We start from the raw sequence: 14,602 nt of genomic DNA, 5'->3' as shown, positions 1-14,602 counted from the left end.
AATGAATCAGCATTGTTCTTTGAACAGCAATAATGACAATTTTTTGGTTTTGTTTTGTTTTCATTTTTTTTTGACACAAAAGTCTTGCTGTGCAGTTCACGCTGGCCTTGAGTTTACTTTGAACTTACAATGATCCTCCTACCTCAGCCTCCTAAGTGTAGAAACTACAGGCATGCACTACCACGCCTAGCTAACAATTTTGTAATATAAAAAACCACTTTAAAAACTAGTGAGAAATAGTTTATTTGATAGATAAAATAGCCTCTAAAGTTGCACAATTTATAGTCTTGTTTTCTAGTTCCTACCTACAGAAAATGTTCAAAGTAGTTATGTTTACCTAAATACATACTTACTAAACACTATATTCACTATATGAAGCAATGGGATAAAGGGATAGCTCACTAGTGGGGTGCTTGCCAATGAGGTATACTGTGGCCCTGGGTGAGATGCCCAGCACTACAAAAAGTGCCACTCTTTAGGACTGGAGATGTAAGTCAGTGGTAGGACATTGGCCCCATATGTATCACATCCTGGGTTCAAACTGCAACAGAGAGAGAGAGAGAGAAGAGAGAAGAGAGAAGAAATAGAATGAAATGAGTTAGCTACTGCTGATAGAATCAACAGTAACTAATACAGACATGGACTGTTACCCTTGAAGAGTTGTCAATTTGGCAGAAGAAAAGGCATTCAAGTAGTAATCAATTATAGTGGAAATATTATACTAAAAGCCCAAACAAACCCAACACACACACAGTGCTTCAGAAGTCATTCAAATTACATTCATGGATGTGTCTGGAAAATATGGTGCATGACATGTCTCAATATATAGGAGGAGAAAAATCTAAAGCAGAAATATGAATACTTGAATAAAAGTAACATACATTAATCAGTATTCAAGGTCAATATGCCATTTGAGTTTGTATTAGAAATGATTTATATTCATCTATGAAATGATCACCATGAGAAAAAAGAAATCAAATCAGCTTATCACTTTGAGACACTGAAATACATTTGTGATTTAAGATATAGTAACAATTTGTGAAATATTCCTGATAATACACAAGAACTAGAATTAATCATTTATTTTAAATAAGTTTTTTTCCTTTTTGGCAATAATACTCTATGAAACAGCAAATCTCATTTAGTTTTACTTTGTTTTTCTAGATACCAGTTCAGAAAACTGGTATTTAGCAACTTTTTTAAACTTTGTATCACTTGCTACTAACAGAAAGAGGCTAGGACAGAAGGTATAGAGGGGGCTCCAAAAGAAGTGGAGGAATGAAGGACACAAAGGGTGGACAGACAATTTAAAATAGGCTTCCTCTGGCTGGGGACAAAAAGGTGTGCGAAGCTCACTTGTCCACTACCAAGAAGGAAGAAGTTGGTAGAAGCCCGAGTGGACAGATGGGTAGTCTATTTTATCCACACTATCAGAGGTTGGAGGTTATCTTTTACAGTCATTTCAGAATACACAGCTTTTAATGGGTCTTCCTAATTAGTGCATGCAAATGTACTTTCATGTTGTATAAAAATTGGAGCAAGAAGCATTGGCAAGGCACCAGGGATCATTACTCCAGTTCCACAGCTAGTAGACCAACTCGGGTGATCTATGATACCTGCTACGAAGATCTCAGGGACATCCAGAATGTTGCCAAAGGAAGCGGTTTTACGGTGGCCCCGTTTAGGCTTGGAATAGGCTGCAAAAACACATATATACAGTATACATGCAAACAACCACAAATAGTAACATAGAAAATGATTAACTGCAAAAACAGGATAATTCTCCAAGTTATGTTAATAACATGTCATGCAGAATGTCATGCAGAACTATCTAACTTTTCATCCATGCTTAGAGAAGGCATGATTAACGAGCAAACAACTAACAATACAAAAAGTTTCACATACTGATTTTAATTAGCAGGAAAAAAAAAGAGACAGACAATGCTGCAGGGTAATGAGGAAGCTGAATGTCAAACATCTTCATGGAAACAATCTACCTAAGTGAAACCAATGATACAAGGGAGGGGAGGAGAAAGGAGTTAATAAGAAATAAGCTGCCATATTTAATTTCACAAACACTGGAATATACTTTTGTTAGGTGCTTCTCGAAGTGTGCTATAAAGTAAAATTCAGTGGTTAAATGGTAATTCTTGAAAAAGTATAAATATATAGCCTTTCTTAACTGTAACTACTCACACATATTTCTAATAAACTGAGTATTACTAATTTCAGAGTTTACAGTAAATCCCTTCTAAGGAAAATGGTTGTAAAAAGCTGAAATATGAATCTTACAAAGAAGATAATTCACTAAAATACAAATTTCAAATGCTATACAATAGCATATGTCCTATACTGAGGCAGAGAGGATAAAATTTAATGTTTTTCATTCTCTCTAACCTATTAAAATAATACTTCTCTAAAGAATAAATTCCTGCAAAGACATAAAACTATTGTGACATCACTTTTGTGTCAGGGTAGAATAGCATTTGGTAAGTCTATCTTGAATGACATTTCTGAAATGAAATGATTCCCTAAAGCACAGGGGTGTCTCTCTGCAGGGAGGGTTCATCAGTCCTGCTCAGTGGAAATCCTGTAACTCTCAGAGACCAGAGTGTTTGTCAGTGACTGGTGACCTCCACTCAACTTCTACACTTCTGCAGGCCCACCTTCACAGACTACTAGTGTTCTGCCTATTCTTTTCTTCTTCCTTAGCAACAGAACTCTACCTTATTGTGAACTGCATGTGCCCAGACAAATGACAGGGCTATGGGGCTATATCTGTAGCTATCTGTCATTCTGGCCAATGGAATCTCTGTAGATGTTGTTAGAGAAAGCTCCTTCAAATATCATGGCTGTCCTTTCACCTGCCCTTTTTTTTTTCTTCCTCCTGCCTGGAATGAGAAAGTAGGGAGGGCCACTCAGCCACTTTGGGTTATGAAGTAACCTTGAGGATGGAAGCCACATAACCGGGATTGTGACACAGAGACAGGAGGTGACAGCTAAGCAATTAAGAAGCCTCCAGGCTTGCCTACATGTGAAAAAGCTTGTATGTCACACACACAGTTATTGTGATACTGTTATGTCTAATGGATGCTGGTGCTTGATGATAAAATTAAAGCTCATGACTAGTTGAAGAGAAGTGTAGTACAAAGATCCATCTGAACCACCTCGTTCTCTAACAATGAGAATACTCTATTTAGAGAATAGCAGACAAACTGAAAGACTTAAAAAAAAGTGGTTAGCCAAGTTAAAAAATATATATGCAGACACATACAGATATATACAACTATACACATGCATATATAAAGGACAAAGGTAAATACATAAAAATGTTCAATGTTTACCTCTAATGAGGATAATTATGTAATTTTGAGGTTTATTTACATTTTCACCTCCTTTCCACCATGGGGATTCAGGAAAAACCAAATCAAACCAAACCAAACCCAAATTAAGTCAACATTACTAAAATGAAATGAGATTAGAAAAGCGTGTCAGTTCTCTTAGCTAACAAAACATACAATTATTTTTATGCTGACCAGTTCATCATCAATAATTTTAAGAACTGACAAAATATCATTTATAAAAGTTACTTTTTAAAGACCCAATTAAATTACTACTGTTGATATTACAATGAAATGAACTAACCACAACTGGCTCAGCTACTTTTGCCACTGGAGGGAAGGAGGACCAGACACTAAAATAGATTTTTTTTTTCATATTATTATTATTATTATTATTTTTTATTTAGTACAGGGTCTGCAGGGTCTCGCTACACAGAATGGACTTATAGTGATCCTCCTGTTTTCAGCCTCCCAAGCACTGGGATTACAGGTGTGCACCACCACGTCCAGTCTCAATAGCCTTCTTAGCACGCCCAAGGGGTGGGGCCAGCAGGGCATGCCAGGGATTGAACCCCGGTTCTTGTGTCTGCCTACACAGGTGCTTTAGTTCACTGAACTATCTGGCCGGCCCTTCTAAAACAGAATTGTATCTTGATCTACATTACCATTTTTTACTAACTTCAACACAAAGTATTTGAGCTTAGCACAAATATCTAGTAGAATCAATCAAAATATGTAAATATTCTGGCTAATTTCAATTTCTCACTTAAACTTTAAGCTCATATGTAAGCACAAATACATTTAATAAGACCTATAATCGGGAAGATATATTTTATTATCCAAATAATTTTTCAAGTCATATTTTTCTTCTTTAGAATTTCAATGTATACTGTCCTGCTTTCTACTTAAAAAAAAAAGGTCATCCCCAGTAGGAATCGCAACTCTAATGCCACAAAAGAGTGTACATTTTTTCCCTCTTTAGATTGTAGATCTTTTTACCTGTGGTCGCTGCGATTCTGGCTTCTATTTCAGACATGTCAGCACTCATCCTCTTGCCCTCAGAAGTGGGGGGCAAGCTCTCCACACTACTGCCACGAGACGCTCCCAGGCTTAATCGGCCAGATTCACTCTGTTAAAATTATGGATCAATCTGAATTAGTATGGTTCTCTGGATTTAGAAATACTGGTCAGCCTAGAAGGGAGGGGCCAAGTGGGATCCTTGTGAACTGCTCTGAGACAGGAGGGACATCTGCAGGGAGCAGGAGCTACAGCTGAGAGGCGGACAAGGCAGACGCCACCTCCACGCAAGGCTGTCTCTGCAGGCAGTAGGCAATGCCCCTATTACGCGCTAACTAAATACCTTACTCAAGAGGAACAAAATCAAAAGTGAAGAACAATTTGTGTGGTACTAAATGGTAGGCAAACTCTTTTCAAATCTTTGTTATTAAAATAACTTGTCTGCTTTAGGATGAAGATTCAGGATTTAAATAACAGATAATGGCAAAGAATTTCAACTTTGCTAAATTTTTAGGCAAATTTATGAGTACTTGTAAGATTACTATACAATCTTTCTTTTAAAAAACATAACGAACCTGTTGCTTTGGCTGATTTTTCAACAATTTGGATTCTAAGCGTTTAATAGTATCATTTGTAGCACAAACTTGCTCTGTGTTAGTGTCACTTTTATTACTGGTATTTGTAGAGGCGATGTCCATGAATGAGCCTAGGAAAGCAGAAACTTTTATGAATAATACAAGTGCTTCACTCAATAAAATAAAGTTAAATTCTTTTTTAATCTCACAAGATATGAACAGAATTACTGTAAAATAATTTAAAAAATTGATACTTATAGATATGTCAAACAAGCCCAATTTAAATATAGTTTAAGAACAGTACAAAAAAATGGTACCAAAGGCCTAAATAATCACCTGACAGCCAACTCTAACTTGAAGTAGAACCAAGGGCAAATAACTGAGAAACCAAGGACAGGATGAGTGAATAAACGAAGTACCTGGAACTGTTTGGAAAATGTTAGGTTTGAGTTCCTATTAGATAACAACAAGTAGCTGTGAATGTGGCATTCTGGGGGAATTTGTACAAGTTGTCCTGTAATTACTCCAATTTTCTCAAAAATAGCAAAAAACAGCAGCTGGAAATGAGGAGTCAAGTACTGTTCACAAGGAGTCAACGTAAGTGTGATCAGGACTGTGATTCACTCAAGCAAACTTGAGGCAGGGGCAAGACAGCTGAGCCTCACTCCCACAAAATCCTGCAGATGGCTGAAAGTACATGGAAAGCTGAAGCAAAAAGGCTCCTAGGGCACTATGTGTCAGCAGACATTTAATGTGGAAAACAAAGAGGATGTGGAAACTGGAAACAAGCAGAGGGTTTGGTGGCAAGGGGAGACACAAGACAAGTGCACTTCAGAATTCAGAGCAACTAAACATTTTCTCAGTAAAATGAGAACTTCAAAATAACTAGTGGAACAGCTAAGCACCTAAAAAAAGTTTAAACTATTGTTAAGGTGGAGGAAACAGATAAGTAAATACATTGGTTAGTAAAAATGAAATTTTAAGTGTAGGATAAAGCTGTATGTATACACACACCTTTTAGATATAATTAAGTCAAGAAAAGCAATGCCACATTTTGACAAGTACAATCCTCCTAAGTTAGAGAGCTAATTCCACCATTATCACCACAAACTAACATTTTTATTTCATATTTTTAAGAAAATTGAAAGATGTTTAATTAAAACACATGCTATTAAATAAATGTCTACAGAAAAAAACCAAAAAGTGGGGTATTCATAATGAAGAAATGCTACCTACGTGTTATAGTTTGTGTCTATCTCCCTACAGCCTCACGCAGTCACAGGTAAGGCCTCCTAGGGTTGGTGACTGACTCATGGTACTGTGCTGGGGTTATGGGTGCGAGTGCTACACCTGCCCTGGGGCGGGAGCCTGAGGACAGCACCAGGGAGAGCAGCTTGCCCTCCTACTCTTCTCCCTTTTTAACTCTTGTTTCTTTTGCCATCTCACCATGCCAGGAGCTGTTGCCTTGTGCCATGTCCACCTGCCTTGGAGCCAGCCGATTATGGACTAAACCTCCACTCACTGTGAGCTAAATAAATCTTTCTTTAATTTTTGGAATCAGGTATTTTGTCTCGGCAATGAGAAAAGTAACCAAGACAATATATTTATAATAATTTCTGATATTACTTACTCTAGCAATATTTATGTAAAAACTATTTTTCAAACGATATTCATAGCAATTTACTATCCAATCTTTTCATATATTACTATGTAAGATTCCTAATACTTAGAAGCAGGTCTTAAATAACTCTCTAATCTAGGTAGCTTCATGAAACTGGTGAACCTGGAAATCCAAAGTGTAGCCAATCATATCAATGAAGGAATTAAATACACATGGGGAAACCAATCATTGCTTCTTGACTGTAATTTCATGGGAATGGATAAAATAAAATCAGGATGTAATTTTTCCACTCTATCCATTTACCTGTACTGGTGGCAGAGTTGCTCTGCCCTTCATCTGAATACTGACATGGATACTGCAATGGCTCATCTGCTCCTGGAAAGTACTATATAAAAAAGAAAATCACAATTTAAAAAAAAAAATTAATATAAATTAAGTTCTTTAAAAATTAACTTGAATGGCTTGTTTGAATTATTTTCTTCTTGTGAAACTGACTGTAGCTAAGATGCAGCTTTATTTTCTGTCAGCAAATAATGAATTTGAGAGCCCTAAGCTTTTACTGTACAGAAATGATAACATAAACTCCCTTCTGAGCATAAACTGTGGACAGCGCCATGCACCTACCTAAGCATTTAGCTTATATGGAGTCTAGATAGTCTTGAGGAAAACAGCAAGTGCTTCTCTAGAGGAACATATGGAATAGAATAGCATCATTTTTCACAATTATATGAAACACATTCATGTTCTTCTACCAGTGACATAAACTGAACTGCTGAAATGGTTGTTAGTCTGACCATTAAGACTGGTACACCACATAGTAACTGTTAAGACTAACATTTTAATTATCTAGAATTGTCTTTCTATAAATTAAGTACATTAATTTTAAAAATATTTACCACATAAAAAACTAGAAGTTAGGATAAAAAGAAAAGTCTTCTCAAGTTAGACAAAGCACATACGAATAACCTGAATAATTTGTAGCCCAAAGTTTTCAATTACTTCAAGTTACTTTAGGTCTGCTTCGAACTACACACCTTTAGGCCTAGGGTTGTACCTATGGCTAGTTCAAGTTGCTTTGCCTTAGCTATTTTCACAGAATAAACAAACTAAACCTTTGATCATTTAATTCATCACTTAGTCTATATTTGAGAAGACTGTAAGGTTCTTCTGCTGAACAAGCTATTCTGAAATTCATGTACTTTCATAAGTACTTGAACTTATTAAAGCCAAAGAATCACTTTATGTATTTATTAGTGTTGCAAAAGGCTAAGCCTAAAATATGTGAATACTTTAAAAATATTTGATTATAGACTAGGAAAATTTATCATTTGAAAACAGTTCTTCTAAATTAAAGATTCCAATAGCTCCCCCTAAATGAGTATGTATGAGAATATAACCTCTCCAGTGCCCTGCATAAATAACTGAATTCTGATGAAAATCTCTACCAGGAAATTTAAAAATTAGATAGGCATGTTATTAAAGTCGTAGGTGTAAGTCCTGTGAAGGCTTTTGGGCTAATTCTGCTTCTCTCACATTACAAATAAGACAATAGCCTCAGAAACAAATAATAATGTAAGCAGTACGAAAAGTCAAGTCTAGAAATCTACACAAGCCAGCTTGCATTATAAAGAACTGTATCCCCCCCCCATAGCGTCTACTCTTCTGATTATGTAACAAACACCTATTCTTACTCTGAAAATATAAAGTATAAAGCAGGAAATGGGGATGTGCCCTTGAACACCTAAGAGTATATTCAATTTTCCTAAACCCAGAGCCCCTCAAAAGAAGGATTATACCCGCATCAAGTGAGTCATTATTTTCACAATTTCCTCCATTGAAGGGCGCTGGGAAGGATCTTTAGACCAACAACGAGTCATCAAGCTCTCAATGGGCTTGGGTAAGTTTTTGATCAGTGGTGGTCGAGTACCTACAATTAAAAATTAGAGGAAAGGGAAAGAATGTATTTAACTAAAGAATGGTACAGGCTTTTGATACGTAATTTCCAAAGCATTATTTATTTTACAGATCTTGTAATCTAAGACATATTTTTGGATTAAAGTATAATAGGCCCGACATATGAATTCAATTCATTCCTGAGGGCTGGCTACAACTCAAATTGTCAGTTGAAGACTCAAGCTCTCCCACGCAGCCTTCACAGTCTCTCTCCTTCATACAGGCAGACCTCAGTGTCCTTAGAGAGATACTGGCCCAGGATATCTCAACCCCATACAGGAAAGGATAATAATGTTCCTTCTAGAGCTCTCCAAAGGTTGAATCTGTATCTAAGACCATTTGGAAACACAAGTGGGCAGCACTCAGATCGTAACTCAAGACTTTGGACATAAGTTAAAATTAATATTCTGGTCATAACTCAAGGTGTTTATCAGGCCAGTTGTAACCTCAGGTTCCACTGTACCTTTTTGTCCTTTAGATTATTGTTTAGTCTATGTATATTTTCATAAAGCAACCACACCTTCAAAAACAACACATTATAAAGAACAGTATCTGTCATACACAGTATTTTAACAAATAAAGGCTTAAAGTGTTTTACTAAGAAAAGTGAAATCATTGTTTGAAGAAACGTAACCTATATTTTCAAATTCATTGCAAAAATTTCAAATGTGGTTGAAAACTTGTCTTCTTTATTTAGAATGTTACTACCTCTGACTTGATACTGACTCCAAATGAGCTTTTTGTGGGAAGTGGACCTGTGAGCCAATTACTTCACAAGTTGAAAACTACTGACATTTTGTAATTACCAAGGTCTCTATTTAAAGAAGGCTTCAAATCTGAGATCTCTGTAATTTAATCAATTAACAAGTTCTTTTATGGCTTGTTTCACTGACATTCAACTGACAGACAGCAAAAGCCAAGTGTCTCTTCACAATGAAATGAAAGGTGGTTAACACTGAAGTTGGTACAGGAAATAGACAAAAGAGATAAGACCACTTTGATGATGGCACTGCTTGACCAAACTATAAATGACCTAGATAGAACACGCAGTGGGTTTTATCACTTAGGGACAGGGTATAAAATGTATAAAAACAGATCAGAATAGTTATAGTCAAGTGATAGGAATGAAATGGTGATGCTAAAGTTAGAAAATGGTGTGCTTTTCCTTTACAAAGAGATTATTTTCTCATGCAAAGGTAGTTTCATTAATGAAAGTGCACTCTATATTGTATATGATTAGAAACTTTACTACATAATAAATAAAAGGGTCTGAGGGATATAAAAACTCAGCACTCAAGTCAGTATCACTTAAAAATATGAGACAGTCAGGAAGATTCGCATTCAGATTCCCAGAGCTCCAGTTTCCTAATCTGTACAAGGCAATAGTTCTTATTCCATACACATGGAGAGAAAGCGTATGGGCAACACTTTGTGTTTTGCCTACTGAAGCTTAAGTAACAACTTTTTCCTTACTGAGGATGTAACTTGTAATCTGCTACCACAGACTCTTTTCATTTCTTATTTCTTATTATTTATTTCTTATTTCTTAGGCTCTTGCTAAGTCTCTGAGTTCCCTGGGCTGGACTCACACTTCCTACTCATCTGCCTTGAACTTACAGATTACAGACACCCAACACCATGCCCAGCTATAACTCTTACTAGTCTTTATTTTTCATCTCCTTGGTGAGGTCCTTCCTTCCCCTAGTGAGAGTATATTTTATTTACGAATTTGTTCTTTCCAGAGTACAGTCCAATTCTGCTCCATCATCAGGAGTCAGAGGCTGGAGCAGTGCACCGATGGACGGCCTTTCCCTAGTCAGTGGGGCCAGGAAATGTCCTCAGCCCCCGTTACAGAAGCCAGAGCTCTAAGCACCTCAGTACTGGCTCGGGGAGGAGGGGCAGAAGATGGTAATGGGAAAGTAGTCTGGAATCAAAGAGCTGCATGTATTTTAATGTTAGGGATAAATGTTCTGTAGGAGTGGCAACTAGAATAACCTTCCAAAGAAATATACAGAGCATAATTAAAGAAAAATGTCCTTCCACAAACCGTTATGAACAGCCCACATGATTCGGAAAGCCGGGCCACCAATCTCATCAAAAGGTTTCCGACGCGTTATCACTTCCCAAAGGATGATACCCCAGCTGAAGACATCACATTTTTCACTGTAATTGCTACCTAGAAAAGATGGCAGTATAATCTTGAGACTTTTTTCCATATGACTTACAGAAACAACTTGTTTCATAAAATTTTCCAATAGTTATCTGGACAAAAACAAGATGCGATCATATACAGAGCTAAAAAATGACTGTTTAGGATATATAGTACCTAAATCTTTTCAACAAATACATTTTTAAAATGAATTAAGTATCAAAAGTCAACTGAGAAATGTCAAATTTTTGAAAGTCTGGGCTGGGGAGATGGCTCAGTGGAATAAGTGCTTCCCTGGCAAGCGCAAGGGCCTGAGTTCAATCCCTGGTTCCGCAAAAAAAAAAAAAAAATTTTTTTTGAAAGTCTGTTATTTGGTACCTTTTCACCTAGAGGTACAAGCCTTGTCTTTATGTATGTAAACCAATATTTCCTTTGGGCACAGTATAAAAATGTGAGCAGCCCCCCACGTATCTTATCTATGTTATAGTAATTTGGGATTGAATCCAGGGCCCTGCACACACAAAGCATGTGTTCTACCACTGAACTATTGCCTCTGTACACTTTCAATCTTAAATTTTGCCCCCATTCTCTGATAGGTAGTGCAACCCTGTTATCAAAGCAAAGTCACTTTTTTTTTTTTTTTTTTTGACAGAGTCGGGGATTGAACTCAGGCCCTTGCGCTTGCCAGCGAAGCGCTTATTCCACTGAGCCACCTCACCGGCCCTGCAAAGTCACTTTTAATCTAGTGTTTTTCTCTCAACAAAGAAGAAGGTAGAATTTTAATTCATAAACTTAAAAATAAACTAACAACAATTATGGACAATAGATTTACAGTAAGCAGATTATATAGAATAACTTAGGGAACTATTAATTTGGTGAGTCAGGGACTGGGGTGACAGTTCAGTGGCCTAAGTGCCTGCCTAGCACTTTACATACTAAGTAGTACACTGTAGTGCTGTAATGAGATGACACAGTCACCTAACTTGGCTTACTAGTGCTCCCAGATGATACCTGTCACAAACGTAGGATTTATATAGCCAATGGTCTGCATTTTGTTGTTCTAGATAATTAGGTAACTATTATTTGGCTGTATAAGCAAAACTTTCTGCCTTCTTTTTATACTAATGCTATGCTGTTCTAACTCACAAGCAGGTATTTTAAGTTACTGAGTTTATAAAGTGCTACTATGACTTGTGTCTGGATGTCCCTCCAAAGCCGTGTGATCATAAGGGGGGCTTTTTCGGAGGTGGCTGGATCTAGGCTGTGTAATGTTGGGATCAAGGATGTGATGCTGGGATGGCTTCATCACGCAATGCTAGGACAGCAGTGTAAGTGCTAAGGGTGGGCAGGCTGGATAACAGTGTGAGGGACAGAGAGGGCTGCTGTTGTCTTATCGTGTTACTTGCTTGCTGCTTCTGCCTGCCCTGCCTTGCAATGAACTGCTTCTTCTCTGTGACGCCCCTCTGCCAAGCCATCCTGCCTGTGAGCCAAATAAACTTCCTCCTTTAACTCTTTTGAGTGTTGGATGTTTTGTCTTAGCAATGAGAAAAGTAATTAAGACAAATGCCAAAACTACGTATTTCATATATGAAATAGAAGACATTACTTAATTTTGTATAATTTAACACTTGTTTTTCCTGTTTTTTTTCCCTCTAATGTTTTAATTGAATTTGTAGGCAAAACATTTTCACTTAAGCGACTGTGTAGTATACAATTACATACTACTTCTTCAGATCTTTTTTTATTTTTCTCAGTACAGGGTCTACAGGGTCTCACTACACAGATCTGACTAGTGGTGATCCTCCTGTTTTCAGCCTCACAAGCACTGGGATCACAGGCGTGTACCACCACGCCCAGTCTCAACTGCCCTCTCAGCACTCCCTGGGGGTGGGACTAGTATGGCTTGTGGTGCCAGGGATTGAACCCCAGGCCCTGCGCTCTGCCTAAGCAGGTGCGTTAGTCCACTGAGCTATCTGGCCAGCCCTTCTTCCTTTGGATCTTGAATGAGATATGAAAATATAAAAAAGTATACACAGTATAAACCTGTTCTTTATTTTAACTCTCAGTATATATTTGCCCAGTTATTTGTATTCAATTAAAGGCATGCTCATTTGAATCTTAAACTTTTAATTGCTAAAAAACCAGTACCAAAGCAGTTTATTCTCACTGCTGACATTTGTATTTTTTTTTTTGCTCTGAACGCCTTCAGGGCAGGTTTGGCTGGCGTGAGTTGTGGGGATCGAACTACAGCAACCTGAGCCTGACTGCTTTGTTGAAGCAGGCACTTAAAGAGCTGAGCTAAGGGGCAGGCCCCCAACATTTGTATTTTTTAAGCCTCCATGAACACTGACTTAGCCAACACTGAACCATTACTCCCTGGGGAAATAGTTAGGTTCCTGAGCACCTCCAGTTGCAAAAGTCTCATCAATTTATCAATACAAAATTTTGTTTTAACTTTGTTTCTTTTTAAATCTTATTTAAAATAACATGATTTATTAACACTGAACTCATAGTGCTGTAAATTATGTCTGGATGAGTATCATCTAACTTGTATCTTCCTGTATTCTCTTACATAGTCAGTCTTCTTGTACTTAGGCAGCAAAACATTATGCTTTGGAGCCACTGTAAATGGAAAAATCAAAAATGAAAACATAGTTCTGGATAGATGTCAAAAAGGCACCTTGTTTACAGTATTAGTAAAATGGGAAAGTCGAGTATCGTCTTATTGGACCTCATACTGGGAAGTCTGTTCAATAGCTCAAAATGTGTAGTAGGGGCTGAGGAGATAGCTCAGCAGACTAAGTGCTTGCTTAGGCAAGCACAGGGACCAGGGTTCGATTCCCAGCATCATGCTGCGCTGGTCCCTGGCTATGCTGAGCAGGCCACAGACTCAGCATGGTGACAATACCTGTAATCTCAGTGCTGGGGAGGCTGAGACAATTACTACGAGTCTAAACTGCATAGTGTACTAAATAAATAAAACAAATAAATGAATAAATGTGTAGTGCTCTGTGCATTTTTATTGTGTGTGAATATTGTTAGTGTCACAAGCACTGATTTTGGGAGTTAAAAATGAAGTTTAACAAACAGACAAATCTATAATCATAGAATCTATGAATAATGGTCAACAATATGTGTTTTTTATTTTTGGTACTGAGAATCAAACTCAGCACCCTAACACTTGCTAGGTAAGCGCTGTGCCACTGAGCCCAACAATACATATTCTGGAGTCTGCATCGAAGATGCCAATTTGAGCTGTGTATTACACAAGGGGTCTAAAGATACATTTACTTAAAACATTTTTATCCCTTATAACGATCTACTATGCAGAAATAAAACCATGGAAATGGGGAAACTCTATAAACACACATTGGATTCATGTGGAGTGAAGTGGGTTAGCAATCACATCACGCTTTTTCTCTTGTACCTTCAAAAACTTCAGGTGCCATCCAAGCAGCACTCCCCTTGTTATTAGTCATATGTGTCTGAATGTCACAGGCTGTACCAAAATCACAGATTTTTAGAACTGTGCCCCCTGCAACGAGCAGCAAACTGTTGGGAAAAAAAAAATCAAAGTTATAAGGCCAATATATGACTCTAGAATAAGAGAAGAGGCATTTGTGGAGATGGAAAGAGTTAAGCAAAATGAATGTTGTTAAATTTCTGTGAAATGTTACTTGGTCACTGTAAGAGCTTAACAGTTCAGAGGAGTATCAGCAAAACTCACTGACCACAACCTAGAGCTCTCGTAGGGAGCCTTCCAGGCTCACATTTTGATGTCTCTAGTTCCAGCTCCATAATCTTTCCTGACCATATTTCTCTGGCCAAAACATGGATTTAAAAAACTTCCAGTACGTCAACATTATGGTGTCATGAAATGTCAATTTACTAATAAATTTAGAGATAAAATAATATATAAGGAGAAAAGTGGTCCTTACAGTAAATG

At 37.3% G+C, this 14,602-nt stretch overlaps 1 protein-coding gene across 2 annotated transcripts in view; it reads right to left on the bottom strand.

Moving 5' to 3' along the window:
• The window catches only part of Map3k7 (mitogen-activated protein kinase kinase kinase 7), a 59,472-nt gene that overhangs the window by 26,613 nt on the left and 18,257 nt on the right, over window positions 1–14,602 (bottom strand). Inside the window, exons 6-12 of one of the 2 annotated variants that reach the window (XM_004628198.2) lie at window positions 14,084–14,208; window positions 10,555–10,683; window positions 8,351–8,481; window positions 6,858–6,939; window positions 4,934–5,064; window positions 4,341–4,470; window positions 1,617–1,697 (exon numbers count right to left, since the gene is read on the bottom strand). In XM_004628198.2, the coding sequence (XP_004628255.1) occupies window positions 1,617–1,697; window positions 4,341–4,470; window positions 4,934–5,064; window positions 6,858–6,939; window positions 8,351–8,481; window positions 10,555–10,683; window positions 14,084–14,208 (809 nt within the window). The remainder of the gene's footprint in view (window positions 1–1,616; window positions 1,698–4,340; window positions 4,471–4,933; window positions 5,065–6,857; window positions 6,940–8,350; window positions 8,482–10,554; window positions 10,684–14,083; window positions 14,209–14,602) is intronic. The other variant, XM_004628199.2, reaches the window with a different exon arrangement.

This window comes from Octodon degus, unplaced genomic scaffold (assembly GCF_000260255.1).
Source record: "Octodon degus isolate 3935 unplaced genomic scaffold, OctDeg1.0 scaffold00022, whole genome shotgun sequence".
In the NCBI taxonomy this organism is placed as follows: Eukaryota; Metazoa; Chordata; class Mammalia; order Rodentia; family Octodontidae; genus Octodon; species Octodon degus.
This window is presented reverse-complemented; position numbering and strand designations above follow the sequence as displayed.